Raw genomic sequence first — 17466 nt, forward strand, 5'->3', positions numbered from 1 at the left:
TCTTTTGATCATTGGTTGTGTGTTTTACACATTTTGACCCAAATGTGCTTAATCATGCCTTGCACATGCATCACATATGTACACCACATGCACACTTGATGCACACACTTTTTCACTTGTCGTGTTTTGCATATCACTCATGCTAGATATATGTTACTTACATGTTTAGCACTTTTAACATGATTTTGCATTGGTTTATGTTCCTTTTTAGGACTTTGTGTTTATTTTATAGACTAACTTGGTACTAATCAAGTTTGTGTTCTTGTCTTTGTGTTTTTGCACTTGTTCCTTTATGTCTTGTGACTGTTTTTGTAGATGTCTTCATTTAAGAAATCAACTATGAAAGGAAGTAATGGCAAAGGAAAAGAACCCACGATTGATGTTGATAGCTTCACCCCGAAGTCAAAGAAGACTCGATCATCGACAGGATTTTATGATGCCAACAAGTTCAAATCATATGCCGCATTTCAAGCCTATGAGAGCTATTTCAAATATGCTCCTTTGTTGGTTGAAAGGGTGGTTGAACAAGCGTCTCTTCTTGATACAAACATTCCAAAATGGTTTGCCACCAAGGATTGGAACTTCCTTCTAACCAATTTTGATGAAACGTATAAACAAATGGTGAAGGAATTCTATGCAAATGCCATTTCTAATGGGGATGAGCTGAAATGTTAGGTTAGAGGAAAGGACTTCACAGTGACACCTTTCTATCTTGCTATCATTTTGCGCATCAATTGGCCAATGTTTCCAAAGCCACCGGTGTATGACGGCTTGAATTCAGAGGAGGATATGCTTCGGGAAACTCTCAAAGAAAACTTAGAGTTTTCTTCCAATGGGAAATCAGTTAGTGTTACATCACTTTCTCCTGAACTAAGGCTACTCACAAAGATCATGTTCCACAACCTCTATGTCGGGCTTTATTCCTTCACGGCCTGATCAATGATGAAGAGATCGATATTTGCTCTTATATCTTCCACATATTGAGCAAAACTACTGAGAGAATTGCCTTAAGGAACTGCCTTCCCTTCTGTTGCCTCATCTCAAAAATTTTGAAGCTCAAAGGCATTCATCCATTGGAGGATGAGTACTTGTACCCACAGTAAAGTCCAATCAACATTCGCACTCTCAATGCTAGCATCAATCACATTCGAAAGGGAGACAAGCAAGAGAGTCATGCTCCTCATGATAGTTCAAGCTCTAGCTTACATCCCTATGATGAGAAGTTAGATAACATTATATTATCTATCCAAGAAATCAGCACCAAGCTGTCCAGACTTGCATCTATCATGCACACTCAACACACCGGTTTTGACACAAAGTTCACATCTCTCCAAACTCAATTGGATCTGTAGACACCCTATTTTGTTCCTCAATTAGAATGCATACCTTTTGCGCATGCGTCCCCCAATTTAATCCATGCATGCTTGTGTTTTTTTTCCCCCCCACAAAATCCTCAAATTTTGAAAGTTATATCCCAAAAGATCAAGTTATGTCTCTCAAGCTCCTTCTGTTAATTTAACTTTAAAAAGAATTAGATTTTTATTTCAAATATATTGGCAAACCCAGCTTTAGTGGTAAAAAAAGAAGAAGAAAAAAAGGATAGAAAACAAAATAGAATGGTGAATGGTGAGATGTGCATTTTAGGTACAAAGGACAGACACCTCCCACACTAAGCAAGTCCGCGCGTGCCCTCCTCTGCACAATTTTTTTCTGGGTTGTCATTCCACTGTTCCAAGTCAATTTAACATGCAATAGCGTGGTAGTACAAACAAATCACCAAATAACTAAATGCAGCAAAAAATAAGTTTGGCATAAGTGATTTGTTTACAAATGGAGAAAACCACCAAGACAAAACCCTACTAGGTGAATTTAAGGTCATCACTCCCAAGAATCCACTATAAACAATAACAAGCGGTTTTAAGTAAAAGGAATCCTATTATCTAATACCAACCTACAGTTGAACCCAATCCCAGTACCCAATAACTTGCATTAAAATTTCATGTGAAACAAGTATCAATGATTAAAGAACGAGGCTTGATTAGTTCTTGAACTCTCCAATATTGGCCAAGTCTAGATGAGAATAGCATAAAAATATTATACTAGCCAAAGGGTAAAGAGCCCAAGAATGCTAGTACCACATAGAAATATACACATACTTTGTCCAAAAACGGACCCAAGGAAGGGTCCAAGAGGATCCGAGACCCCCTTGGCCCAAAGAATTTTCTTTTCTTTTTTTAGTGGATATATATATATATATATATTTATATCTCACTTTTGTTGTTGGGCCCTCCTCTTCCAAAACCTTAGGCCTCCTCCCCTCCAATTAGCACAACCAACCTAGCCTAACTGGTAACTACTCAATCCAAAAACTAAATAAAAACAAAACTTAATAACATTTAACAAATCTATTAGCCTGATTTTTACAAACCAAACATTAGGGAAAAAAAATGAGTTCTCTTTTCATAGATGATTGCATTGTAATTTATTAAGAAACAATGTATTTTGTGTCTTTTGTATTTGTTTGTAACAACTATTTTGTGTATTTGTCTTGGTTGATAGTTTGTTAGTACTATATAAATGCTTATTTGGATTTTTTTTTTCCTTACACTTTGGCCTTCCTAATTTGAAATTCTAAGTCCATTTTTGACTTTTCCACAACTATCTTTATGAATCAAACTATGAGCACTGAAGAAAATATCTAATAAAACCGTCTTAGAATATAATTTTTCTCTTTAGAGGTTTCTTAATTAATTTTTATCTAACATGACTGTGTCTGTTTCTAAAGTTTTTTAAAACGGTGTCTAAAAAGAAGAAACAAAACAAGCAATGTTTTCTTTATGAACCTTTACACTCTGTTTGATGGAAAGAAAAAGGAGGGAAAGCATGAAGTTTTTATGGAATCCATAATTTTTCTTAGTTTGGTTGATATGAGAGAAAGAAAAAGTGGGCCTGATGTGGAGGGATGAAGTTACTATGGGATCCATATTTTTGTCATCAGCCAAATTAGGAGAAGGGAGAGATTTGGTAGGTGATTTTGAATTTTTCTTTATTAAATTATTAAATAAGGATATTTATTTTGTCTTTATTTTTTTGGCTTAAAAAATTAAATACATAGATCCTACAATGGAAATAAAATTTAACAGCACCAAATTAGTTAGACAACTTAGAACAATAAATAATCTTGTGCATAGATGGCAATAGAGTGGAGTGGTGTTGGATTATTGGTGCCTTATTGAAATGTGTTGAAAAAACTCAGGTATATATATACATTGCAATATGCTTAACCGTATCATAAAGAGAAATTATCATTGAGCGAATACCATAAATTTAAAACACTACTGTATCTTAATCTATATATATATATATATAGCCAAAGAGGATAGTTATCTCTGAACCTTCACGTTGTCTATTCCTAATCAATTATAGTTTATCCTTTGACCANAAAAAACATGGGCATGTACCCTACCTTGATTACATTGAGAGGGTTAACGATAGCTCACTTTCCAAACCCCAAAGTCACCCCAATCCCACCTCTTCAACCTATTATCCATAGCCTAATCCTGGCTTTCCATCTACATTTGAGAACAATAGTGTTGAAGAGTAAGGTTAAGCATGAAAGTTGAAGGTCAAATATGATGATGATAACAAAATCAAATTCGGTTTCGAAGCGAAACAATAAAGTTAAGAAGTAAACTTGTTTTACCTGGAATTACATGCGCCCATTGATCCTTGAACAGAAACCAGACGATCTCAAAAGCTTTCTACACGACTCGAGAATCTTGTCCTTACTCTCCAGACCCAAATTGTTCAAATCCACGATCCTATTCTTCCTAATCAAAAAGTTGTCCACCGTAAAAATGTTTGGGCTAATAACATTTTTCAGTAAAATTAAATTAAGAAATTAAATACTAGAAAAATCATCCAAAATAGTGTTAATTTGGTTAGTTAACGGCATTACTTGACAGAATAGTAACGAAAGACTGAATTGACAAACTTTAAAACTTAGAGGTTTGAAATGACAAAACTGAAACTTAGAGAACTTAAATGACAAAGGGTGAAACTTAGAGGGTTAGTTTTGCATTTTAGCCAAAAATTAAATACATAGATCCTACAATGGAAATAAAATTTAACAGCACCAAATTAATTAGACAACTTAGAACAATAAATAATCTTGTGTATAGATGGCAATAGAGTGGAGTGGTGTTGGATTATTAATTGGTGCCTTATTGAAATATGTTGAAAAAACTCAGGTATATATATATTGCAATATGCTTGACCGTATCATAAAGAGAAATTATCATTGAGCGAATACCATAAATTTAAAACACTACAAAGAGGATAGTTATCTCTGAACCTTCACGTTGTCTATTCCTAACCAATTATAGTTTATCCTTTGACCAATAACGTTTATTCCAAATGTCGATTACTAATTTATTAAAACTTCCAATGAAAAATACGACCCAACCTAGCAATGACAAAGACAGCCTCATTTACAGATGCAGCCAACAATTTCTATATTCTAGTATCAACCATTTTTTTCTTTCCTCATAAAAGTGTACTTAAGACCTTCCATTCTTTAAAGAATAAAAATTGTTATACACATCTTGTTACATACTCATTTTTTAAACTAAAACACGTGATCAGAAAACTTGAATTCAATTTTGAAATAGTGTTTTTAAATCTCGATTTCAGTTTAAAAATCATTTTTCCAGCTTATGATTTCAGTTTAGAAAATATGTGTGAACACTATCCCTTTTTTTTTTTTTTTTTTTTTAATATATTTAAGCTTCTTAACCAACTTGTCTTTGGATCAAAGTAATCCAATAAAAATAAATTATACAGTGCTCATGCAAAGCAAGTATAAGATGATATATGAAAAGCTTACTTTAGAAAGTGTGGACTGGGAATGGATGTACCATTCTCCATCATTGAGATAATATTAGCATAGTATTATTTAAGTGCTCATCCAACTAATTGTCTTGTCTAAACAACATTATCTCAAAATTATTTATTTAATTGAGTTTGAAGACCTCGGCTGCTCGGCAGCAAATTTGTTTCTAGCTAGTTTTCAGCCAACAGCCAACCATGGTTTTGTTGTTTAAACTTTAAACAACTCCATTTAATTATGTATTATATTCCTTTCCAACTACTCTCTCTCTCTCATATATATATATAACACTTAGCAACACATGGTTATGGTGTTACACTAAGCAAAAAANTCCCTTTTTTTTTTTTTTTTTTTTTTAAAAAAAAAAAATATTTAAGCTTCTTAACCAACTTGTCTTTGGATCAAAGTAATCCAATAAAAGTAAATTATACATTGCTAGCACTCCTAATATTTGGGAGTGCTTGTCAGTCGTCACTTTAATCCTTTAGCATTAATTGTCCAAGTACATGCAAAGCAAGTATAAGATGATATATGAAAAGCTTACTTTAGAAAGTGTGGACTGGGAATGGATGTACCATTCTCCATCATTGAGATAATATTAGCATAGTATAATTTAAGTGCTCATCCAACTAATTGTCTTGTCTAAACAACATCGATCTCAAAATTATTTATTTAATTGAGTTTGAAGACCTCGGCTGCTCGGCAGCAAATTTGTTTCTAGCTAGTTTTCAGCCAACAGCCAACCATGGTTTTGTTGTTTAAACTTTAAACAACTCCATTTAATAATGTATTATATTCCTTTCCAACTACTCTCTCTCTCTCTCTCTCTCTCTCTCTCTCATATATATATATATATATATAACACTTAGCAGCACATGGTTATGGTGTTACACTTAGCAAAAAAGAAGAAAACCATAGTTTTAAAGGTGTTTTTAAGAATGGTATTACACTAAAAGACACCCAAAAAAAAAAAAAACACCATGATTTAATTTGCCAGTTTTAAATGTTATTTCTTAAAAGTTTTTTTAAGAACTTCTTTGATATCTTGCTTGTTCGAGAAATTATTCATTCCCGGACAAAATACATGTCACCAATTTTTCCAACCAATAAATGTGTGTCATGTAATTAACAAAACCCTTATAAGCACTACACTAATGTATGATTTGGCATTTAGTAGTATTTTTATAACTTTTTTACTAAAAAGAAGAGGAAGAAAATAACTACAGGCATATAAATTGACTTATATGCTAAAAATCAAATTATTTGTTTAAAGTCATTTTCTATCTTATTTATTAATCAATAAGCCATCAAACAGGGGGAAAAAAATCTCAACCTCAAATTAACTCTCTTCTTTTAAAGTGAAAGTGAAAGGAGGCATCCTACCCCTTTTTGTATGATTAAAATCTGGCCGAATCCACTTACACTAAAATAAAAATAAAAAACAAAAACAAAAACAAAAACAACCAACCAAATCAATCTTATGAAAGATAAATGTTGTTTTTTTGACCAAGCACTACACACAACCTACTATTATTTTCACATAATTTGAGCAAACCAAAAGCTAATTAATTAAGCCAAGACATCACCTACACCATTGCAGCCTGCTTTTTCTTTGTGTTCTTCCTCATCCATTGTATCAAAAAGTGCTCTATCTCTTGTCTCTGGCAAACATGCTGCAAATAGCCCACAACACCCTATCACCAACCCAAATACCACATAGGATGAAATTCCATCTCTTCTCTCTGCAGCCACTAGCATCGGACTAAACACACCACCAAACACAATTGCTTGTCTCACCAACGAAGTAGCTGAGTTCCTCACACAAGTAGGGAACAATTCTATTGTGAATATGAGTAATATACCGAAAGCAGTACAAGCACTGAAGAAGGATATTAACTCAAGTCCAATCTGCAATCTTATCCACACCTCACCTTTTAAAGCACACATAATACTGAAAATCCCACTAAGGGTAGTGAAAGCAAGCACAGAAAGTTTTCTGTTCAGCTTACCTATAAGCAAGATAATGAACATTGAAGATGGTATCTCAGATAAGGCATTTAATGTGACACTCAAGTAGAGATTGAATGACAAGTTTCCTAGGCCTAATGGCATGCCATAGTACACCATTCCAATCCCAAAACCTATCACCATAACCAGTAACAACCTTCGGAAAGCCCATCTTTTCTGCACCAACATCTTTATAGTTGAGTAAGCATTCCCATTATTCGACATTTCTTGCTCAAACGAAACCTCAGAAAAGCTCCAACTATGGCTAGGGGGTGCAATGCTTTTCAACGTGGCCACCGCTTCTTCTTTACGTCCACGCACAAGTAGCCATCTAGGTGACTCACGAACAAAGAAGTGAACCAACAAAGAATACAAGATTCCTGGGATAGAAGTCCACAAATAAAGAGATCTCCAAGATGAAATTCTATTCAAATAAGCTATAGCTGGTAGTGATAAGAACCCAATTGTGAAACAAAAGAAACCTATCACACCCACTTGGCCTCGCCACCTTTTTCCTACAAGCTCAATTGTTAACACAAGTGCAGATGTTCCAATTGTTGCACGGCAAAACCCACAAACCAATCTTAAAGCCGAGTAAACCCAAATGTTGGTGGAGAAGACAGTAAGCAAAGAAGATAGAGACATAGTTAGGCATGAGAGAAAGAGCATGTTTTTGCGACCAAGTGAGGAATCAGCGAGTGTTGCAAGAACAAGTCCACCCACTAAGCAACCCATGAAGAAAGAAGATGCAGGCAAGCCAGTGATAATGGAAGCAGCACACTCTAAGTTCCATTCTGATATGATTGAAGTATAGGCAGGAAAATCCCATGCCCATGAATTCTTTGGAAGATTGCAAATATTGGGGACTGAGTTACAATCAAGTTGATTAGAAGTACAGTGCCATGCTGGGTGTGCATCAGTGAAGACACTAATGAATGTTTGTTGTGCATCAAATATCCATGCACTAGATACAAGTAGTGCTTGGAGGAATTGGGCCCATCCAAAATCTCCTATACACCTTTCAATGGTGGAATCAAGTGATGGATGTTGTTTCTCTAAAGGTGGAGGGCTGCTTTCTGACTTGACAGAGTTGGGTTGGGAGAGAAGTGGTGTTGAATCTGCCATTTACAACTATGTTTATGAAAAGGCAAGAGTTGGTAGTGTGAGAGTAATGTGAATGAATAACAATGGATTTTATAGTTGTTTTAGGCTATGGAGAGAGTCTAACAGTGTGTGCCAGGTCAAATATCACATTTAATATTAACCTCATGAGAATATTTTATTTGTTCATAAAAAGAACTACCGTTTTTTAATTCTGGCTGGATCTAGTAGTCTTAGAATAATGACGCAGCTATAGCTGGAGATGCGCATGTCTGATTCTATTGACCATTTTACATTTATTTTTCTTGTCCTTGTGCCATTTAATAAAATTTTGTCGTTAGGGTCTTTGATCAAGTAGATATTTATGAGAACAGAAACAAAGCATTACAACAAAAATTATATCATTAATGTATTATGACAAGATCTTTAAGAGTGGATATTCACTAGATAAAAAGAACATAGAACACCAAGTTTGAATCTAGTTTTATTTATTTTTAATAAATGGTTAAAATCACCGAGTTTAAACTTGATACCTCAAAAGGTTTAAAATTCTTTTGTTTGAGGCATGTTCAATGAGATAGGCATACTAATTAAAGAGCACACCTGTGATCTGATGAGAGTATGTATTAGGTGACGTGCAGACTCAAAATTACTTATTTTTGTGACTCAACTTTGGATATTTACATATTTAATGTCTTAATTTAATTTAATTTTAGTTAATTAATAAATTAATGGTGATATAATTATAGTTTGATGTCGGTCCAATTTTAAATCTCATTTTTGTTTCCTTGAACCGTTCGGTTTTAAAAACATTGAGTAGATGACGTGTAAACTCAAAATTGATTATATTTGACATCTAGACTTCATATTATTTATATTTGTGAGTGTTAAATCAGCATTTCTTGGAATGATTATACATGACTCTAACTTTGGCAAGGACACTAGCTAGGACATGCATGGATGAAGCAATGGTTGGATTTTGGGGTATAAAATTACAATTTTATCCCCTTGACAATATCATTAACTCTTTTAAGAGTATTGTTATAATCACAAATTTTTCTACAACATTCTTATAAATTGTTAAGATATCAAATTCTTATTGATTCGCATTTGAGCCCACTATTTACATTTTTTTTGCTTACTAATAATCACTCATCACATCGCAAGTTGTAACAAAGTTTATAATTTTAGTATTTTCCTCAGTTTAAAGAGTAAGTCTAAAACAAAATATACAAAATCCAAAATAAACAAAAATACCAATTCTAAAACCTTAAAAAAATTTAATAAAATTAAGTCTAATCAACTAATTTTAAGCAAAATAAACAATATGACTTTTTAATAAATTTTAAATAGTCCGCAACTAAACAACTAAGCAACAGTAGAGTCGGAAGCTAACCACTCCCTTAAATCTAAGCTTTGGCTCCATCCCTAATAACATTAAGATGAACATGAAGATAGTCATGATCATAATGACTCGCCAAGGGATAGTTATCCCTGGACCTTCCCTTTGTCTATTCCTAATAATCAACCCCGCATTATAAAGAAAGCATCATTGACACGTGCTGCCAACCATTATTTCTTCTAGCATCTCCTACCGCAAATGTTATCTCAGAGCACGTGTACGTATGGTGTAAAGGGTTATTGACCTCACATTTTCTAAAGATATTATACTTTTTTTCCCAACTTCTTCTTCTTCTTCTTCTTTTTTCTTTTTTCCTTTTTTTCTTTTTTTTTTTAATTTTTAATTTATCGAATAACAATATATTATACTACTAACACACCAACAATGGTAGTCAACTTGCACTAAAATACCATAGTCTCCATGTGTCAAGGGCTTCACATTGGCAATTTCATCCGTTCCTTCGTTTTGGAAATGTTTCAGTCTTCCTAATTTTTATTAGAAAAAAGAAAGAAATCTCATGAGACCGTTCTTATAAGATAATTTTTGTCTCTTTAAAGAGTTCTTAGAGCATTAGCATTGGGTTGTAAATACTCCACAGTTGCTATTTTACAATTCAAACCACCTAAAATTCATTCTATTTGGGTTTGTAAACTAAAAAGAATTTGCAACCTATGAATAGTAAGGTTGCATTTATACAACCTTAATATTCATATGTTGTACACAATATATATTTTTTTTTTTAATTTTGTGGTTGTGTGTGAAGAGAAAAAGTGAATGAGAGGAAAAAGAGAGAGAATAGTATTTTTTATTATTTTATTAGGTAGTTTATATTATTTTATTGAGTTGTATGTAAAAATAAAAACTAAGATGTAAGATGAGTTACAAAATAGCTAGATTGGTAAAATAGATAAAATAGTATTTGAGGATACGAAATGGTTTTTTTTTTTTTTTTGGGTGCATCTCCGGATGCTATGCTTTTAGTTTTTACCTAACACAACTATGTGTGTTTCTAAAGCAAGTATTCTATTGCTTTTTGAAACAGTGTCTAAAGAAGAAACAAAACAAGTGATGTTTTCTTTGAGGCTACTTGGAAGTAGGCATAGCAATTTGGGCCCGACCCGCAGGTACCCGGCCCGTCCCGACCTTAATGGGTGGGATTTTACCAGCCCAATAAAGAATAGGGTCGGGTATGAGTTTTTAAAAATAAAAAAAAATAAAAAAACCCAAACCAAGTCTGGGTTTTATCAAAACCCGATCCGAACCCAGAACCGGACCCGGACCCGGACCTAACTCATTTATATATAAAATTACTTACATACCCTCTTATATATATAGTTATAAACCATAATCTCTTGCTCATTTCTTCAGCTCCCTTACTCTTCTTCAGCTCACACAAACACAGCCACCTCAGCCCTCAGTGCCTCACTTACTCTCAATCTCACACAGCTCACACGGACGGTCTCACTCACTCTTAATCTCACTCCCTCTCAAGCACTGCCAGCCCAAGTTCTTAGCCTCTCACCGCCAGTCCAAGCATTCTCCACCATCGGTCAAGCTCTCACTCACCCTCAATCTCATCGTCAGCCCAAGATCTCACCGCCTCTATTCTATACTTCTCTTAAATTTTTTTTTATAAAATTTTTAGAGACTAAAAATTTCCAGTCTGAGTCTTTGAGATGTTTGTTTCAATTTTTCGGTTGGTGTTTTCTATTTAAACTATGGATCTCAACCAAAGTATGTATCAATTCTAGTTATGCTAATTGTTAGTCTTGCCACTAGAATGAATATTCATTTTCGTTTTTATACTTTTGTGAAACTACCCTGTATCTGAATGTTGATTTTCGTTTTTATGCTTTTGTAAATTGTATCTTGGGTAATGAATCTTTATCACTTAACATGAAGAAGCAAGGGGAAGACTTTTTTTTTTTTTCAACGGTAGATTTACTTGAAAACTTTCAAATACAAAAATTGGAGGTGTTTAGGTGCTAGATTAGTATGGGAAAAATAAATTTGGGCTTCAATTTATTTATTTATTTATTTATTTTTGGTTGGGCCACGATCTAGGCCGCGAATTGGGCCCAACTCTAGTAGGGCCTAACGGGGCCCGCCAAGCCCGTGGGACCCGGTGGGGCGGGTCATGGCCCCGGGAAAAAAATCTATTTAATAAACGGGCCGGGTTCGGGCTACAGGTCTTGGCCCGCGGGTTGGGTCCGATTATGAAAAAACCCAACCCGACCCAGACCCGTTGCCATTCCTACTTGGAATGAGAGAAAAAGGAGGGAAAACATGAAGTTTTTGTGGGACCCATCAGTTTAGTTTCCTTGACATGAGAGAAAAGAAAGTGGCCTTATTGGAGGGATGAAGTGAGGATGGGATCCATAGTTTTGTTATTAGCCCAAATTAAATGAAAGGAGAGTAGAAGGGAGAGCGTTGATAGGTGATTTTGACTTCTTATATTTTAAAATTATTAACAGGTAATAATATTTTTTTGTTCCTTATATTTTGGTCCAATTTTTGTTTTGGTTCTTACTTTTTAGTCGTGCCTATTTGAATCCTTGAAAACGAAAAAAATATGTCTATTTTAGTCTCTGCCGTCAACTTACTAACAAAAAATTCATACATGAAAAATGGAGCGCCTTGTTGGCAAGCTTTGCAATTAAAAAAATAAATAATTGATCCTACATGCCATTAGCCCCCATTCACGTCATATCCATATCAACAAACCCAAAAAAAAATAAATAAAAAGAGCATGTCTGGTTACAAAATAAAAACAAAATTATGAACTTATAATTTTAAAATAATTAATTTTTTTTTCTTGTCATTAGTTTGTTTTTTTGCAAGAACATATTCATGTTCATGTTTATGTGTTCTTCCGTGTTACTGTTCAAGTTCTTCACGTTCTTTCCTCCAAAGAACATGTTTGGTTGCCCAAAAAAAGTAAAAAATCATAATTAAACATACAAAAACATATAAATCTCAAAGAGCTGATAAATCTTAAAGAACAAACCCAAAATACACAAAAAACCCAAGAACCCAGGAACTAAAAAAACCCATAAATCTCAAAGAACAGATCCAACCAACCATTGGCAAATCACACCATCGACCACCACGACAAATCTCGCACACACATATTGCACTTAGCAACCCATGGTTATGGTGTTACACTTAGCAAAAAAAAAAAAACATAGTTTTGCTTGTTTCAAATGTTTTTTCTTGAAATATTTTTTTAATAACTTGTTTGATTTCTCGTTTGTTTGAGAAATTATACATTCCTCAATAGGACACATGTCACCGATTTTTCAAAATAATAAATGTAAGTCATGTAATTAACAAAACCCTTAAGCACTACACTTAAATGAATACAAATCCTTAATATATATATATATGTGTGTGTGTGTGTGTGTATATATATATATTGTATTTCACTTCAATTTTCACCAATCACAACTTGCCATGTGTGGGGGAAAAAGGGCCCAGCCCAACGTAATGGGCCGAAGGCCTATAGGAGGGCTATTTTGCAACCAAGAAGAAGAAGATGGAAAAGGCAGGGCCCGGCTGGAAGTGGGACCCTCAAAAGGAAGAATTATCACAATCCGAAGAGGATATCTCCTGTCCAAAGAGGTTGTAATCCTCTGACGCGAAATCATAGATCAATTGAATGTGTGAAAGGCCAGAATGACCTTCCGAGGACTCCACCTGATCAAGATAAGCTCTGAGTATGCTATGGAACGATAAGGATGGAGAAATATCTAAGGGGAAAGCTGCTGCCACCGTATTTAATGCACTACAGCAACTTTTCTGGCCGCATTTATGTGGAGAAGACCCCTGAACAATGCATCCTAACCTACCGCCACTCACACAAAGCTAAAAGAAGATGTCTGACATGACATGTACTTCAGCAAACTCATGGATGAGAAACACGTGGACGATGGAGATGAGGAGAAGAGTGACTATATAAAGGAAGGAAGCTCCTAACATGGAGAGGGGGAGGAAGGAAACTTGATTGTAACCCTAAGATTTTTGTTCATCAGAAAAACAAATAGTATAGCTCTTCGGATTATCAAATTTTACGTGAAAATTAATGTTGGCTTGTGTTTGAAAGCTGTGATCCATTGTTATCAATCTCATACTTAACCTAGTTCTTTCACCCATACTCTACAAATTAATTGTTTTTGGGCTTGGGCCACAAATACCAACCCTACACCATGTATTTGATGTTTTTCCATTCTAAACCTTCGCTGTTTTATAAAAAAAGTCAAATAAATATATAACAAATTATAATTGGCAAAACATAAAATTATGATTCTCAGTTGAGTGTATATAAGTCTACCGTATATAGGTGAGTGGTGCGCACGTTGTCAGTTTGTTTATGTCTATGGGTGTGTAAGCTTGGTGGATTGTGAGCATGTGGTTTATATTCAGAATATCTTCTTTCTCCTAAGATTATTGGATAATTTTTGCTTTGTTTAATAAGCACACAAAAGGGCACGCTCTGCTGAATATGATGATTAACTAAGGGGATAGTTATCCTTCAAACTTTTCTTTATCTAGTTAGCTCAAATGATAGTGTATCCTGTCATTCAATAAGATATTAAAATTTAATTCATGTCTACACAAAAAAATCAATTAATGTACCAACCATATAATAAAGAACAATTATCATAAAGTAAACATTATAAATGTAAAATACTACCATATCTATAAAGAAATAAAAAAAATAAAAAAAAATAAAAAAAAACTAGCATATCCCTGAACTTTCCTTTTGTCTATTCCGAGTCTAAATTTTCTATCCCACTTTTCCTGTCACGTGTCACCTAATTAATTAAATACTACAATTATTAATTAATAGTAGTATTTAATTAATTATGTGAACACGTGGCAAATATTTATTTATGGAGTATAGAGCGGAGCAAAAAAAGTGGAAAAGAAGATTTGGACTCGTCTATTCCTAATAAATTATAGTTTATCCCTCAACCAATAACATTTATTCGGTTTGTCTACTACCAAATTATTAAGACTTCCCTTCAAACACAAGAACCAACCCAGCAATGACAAAGACAGCCTCAATAAAATTAATGCGCAGCCATCAATTTCTATCTTCTAGCATCAATTGAACTCACCGAGAAAATTATCTCCCAGCTCAAGTGTATATATGGTATAGCCTTTTTCTCCTATTAAAAGCGTTTTTAGGACCACACCCTTTCTAAAACATTTTCTCCCCTTACCCAACTTGCTTTTAGATCAAAATAATCCAATACAAATATATTATACAATTGTAGCATTCCTATCAATAATTTGGCAGTGCTTGTCACTCAATACTTTTTAGCATTATCCAATTACATGCAAAGCAAGTGCGAGATAATATACTATACCAATGACGTAATAAGCTTTACTTTGGAAATTGTGGGCTGGGAATGGATCATATCGATGTACCATTTCTCCATAAGAATGATAACAATAGCATAATTTTGTTTAAGTGTTCATCCAACTAAGTGGCTTGTCTAAGCAAAAGCTCAAAAGTATTTATTTAATTGAATTCGAAAACCTCGGCAGCAAATTTGTTTTTACTAGTTTGTTTTCAGCCGACAGCCAACCATGGTTGTGTGTTGTTTAAACAATTCCATTTAATAAATCTATGTATTATATTCCGTTCCAACTGCTCACACGCACACATATAGATCTGTGTCTTGTAATTAACAAAATCCTTGTAATCACTGCACTTAAATGCATGATTTGTGAGTTAAAAGTATTTTTATAACTTTTTTACTTATTCATAGATTTAATCTCTCAATATGATTATCTTACATGACCTTCTTACCCAATAAATAAATTTCATGTAATCAAGCAAAATCCTTATCATAATTCTATTGTATGAGCAATGTAATTAAGTTCACAACTTAAAAGGCCGTTTGACGTGAGGGTTTGAAAAGAAACTTCGTTTATTCAATAAATTTTTTTTTTTTTTCTTTTTCATGGGCATGAATCACATGGTAATTCTAGATATCTAGTATCATATGAAAAGTCACAATTTTTACCACAAATATCCTACGTGACAAGTTGTAACTGACTAATTGTCACTTTCACTTAGACCAATAATTTTTTTTCTACTAAATCAGAACCCCATTCACATGGGTTCTTCTACGGTACCCCCATTTTTTTAGGGGTTACGGTGCCCACTCAAATCTTGACCCTCAATTGTAATAGTTTTAATCCTAACCGTGTATTTAATTTTAATGAATACCAATTACCAGAAGAGCAAGTTTCCATATAAAAGCAAAAGCAAAACCTTAAAAAAAAGAAAAAACAAAACAAAACAAAACAAAACAAAACAGTTCTATTTCTCTATCGCGTTCACTCAATTTTGTGGGCAAACCAAGCTTTCTATCCATCGATCTCCTTCCCGCATTCCATGGATTTGCTAGCTGGTAAAGGTAAGGATCAAAACTAAACGCTAATTTCCAAATGATCAGTTTGGCTACATATCATTCCTCTCTCTATTTGATTTTGATATGGTTGAATATGGGTATTGGGTATCACCAGCGGCTCTGCTTGTATGTGAAGGTGGTCCTCACTTGTCAAAAAAAAAAAATTTATTCATGCCAAAAAAAAAAATATATATATATATATATATACACGCAAAAAAAAATTATATAAATAATTATTTTAAACTAATATGTTCTGTGACCACCATGACTTGACAAAAATGTATATATATACTTTCAAAAATATATTATATACTAAATTAACATATTTGATCACCATAATAAAAATGTTGAATAGCTTTACTTGAGAATCATAAGAATTTGAGTACAATATATTTAAGAGTCTACATCCACAACATTTTCATACTAATTTCACAATAAATCTTTTGTGGTATGCTATTACTAATTCTAATTCGAATTCAATATTAACATGTTTTATCTACTAATAACAGACTAACAACTTGTTGCAAAAGATTTGTTATGAAATTGTTATAATCACTTTATTATTCTCATATCATCATTTTCAATTTGCTCTTTATCTTTTATTAGTTTTTTTTTTTTCTTATTCTCTTTGTTAGTACCAAAAAAAAATTGAAACATTTCATGTATTTGCATTTTTTTTTTTTTTTGTGACGTTGATATATTTAAATTTGTCTCTTTATTAAATTTTGTATAATTTAAGTTTTTCAATAACTACCCTAAAACAAATTTCTGGAGCCGCCACTGTTGGATATTGCCATTTATAAAACTATTGGGATATGTTCTTGAGAGGTTCTTCTTCTCAATCTCTACTTTGACATCTTTGGTTCTCCTTGAAATAGGTTGAGCTTTGCGATGATGATGAGTTTCTTGTTCTAGCCACTTGTGATGGGATTTGGTTAGGTGGTTTCCATCTAGGTTCTCTTATTAATGTATTTTTTTCTCTCTAATTTGTGAAATTTACTCTAAATGCTGTCAGGGACTGTATTTGTTAAGTGGCACTTCTGAATTCAAAGCTTTGTGAATTTGGTGAAACTGTAGATGGTCTGACGGGTTTACAAGTCCTAAGGGCACATTCAGTGCAAAAGAGAATTGGAAATCTACTTCTTGGATTTTAATTGCCGGAACCAGTTGTGATAACTCATGTTCATTACTTTTGATAATGTCGTGGGCATCATTTTAGCTGCTAAACTCAACTGGGTCTTCAATTATTTTTATTTTTAATTGTTTAGAAAAGTTGGTATTGGCAATTCGGCACATAATGTGAATTAGAATGTTCTCCTATACATTTTATAGTGGTGGAAGGGTTCTGCAAGTGTTTGTCACAATTGGCCATTAATGTAATGGAGAGTTGCAACCATGTGTGAGAAGTACAGTGCCATGTTGGTGTGCATCAGTGAAGATAGTAATGAATGTTTGTTGTGCATCAAATATCCATGCACTTGATACAAGTGGCACTTGGAGGAATTGAGCCCACCCAAAATCTCCTATACACCTTTCAATGGTGGAATCAAGAGATAGATGGTGTTTCTCCAGAGGTGGAGGTGCTTTCTGACTTGATTGAGTTGGGTTGGGAGAGAAGTCGTGTTGAATCGGCCATTTGTAAC

At 33.7% G+C, this 17466-nt stretch overlaps 1 protein-coding gene across 1 annotated transcript; it reads right to left on the bottom strand.

Annotated features, from left to right (window-relative positions):
• Positions 1-6171: 6171 nt before the first annotated feature.
• On the bottom strand, positions 6172-8075 carry LOC112004790 (organic cation/carnitine transporter 3). Its single transcript, XM_024037018.2, has one exon. The coding sequence runs from the start codon at positions 8018-8020 to the stop codon at positions 6458-6460; it is 1563 nt and encodes a 520-aa protein (XP_023892786.2). The 5' UTR covers positions 8021-8075; the 3' UTR covers positions 6172-6457.
• Positions 8076-17466: the final 9391 nt, after the last annotated feature.

This window comes from Quercus suber, unplaced genomic scaffold (assembly GCF_002906115.3).
Source record: "Quercus suber isolate HL8 unplaced genomic scaffold, Cork oak 2.0 scaffold_189, whole genome shotgun sequence".
Classification (NCBI taxonomy): domain Eukaryota; kingdom Viridiplantae; phylum Streptophyta; class Magnoliopsida; order Fagales; family Fagaceae; genus Quercus; species Quercus suber.

Bases quoted from the DNA above. Each gene is read 5' to 3' on its own strand.
- LOC112004790 (XM_024037018.2), bottom strand. From the start codon at position 8,020: ATGGCAGATTCAACACCACTTCTCTCCCAACCCAACTCTGTCAAGTCA.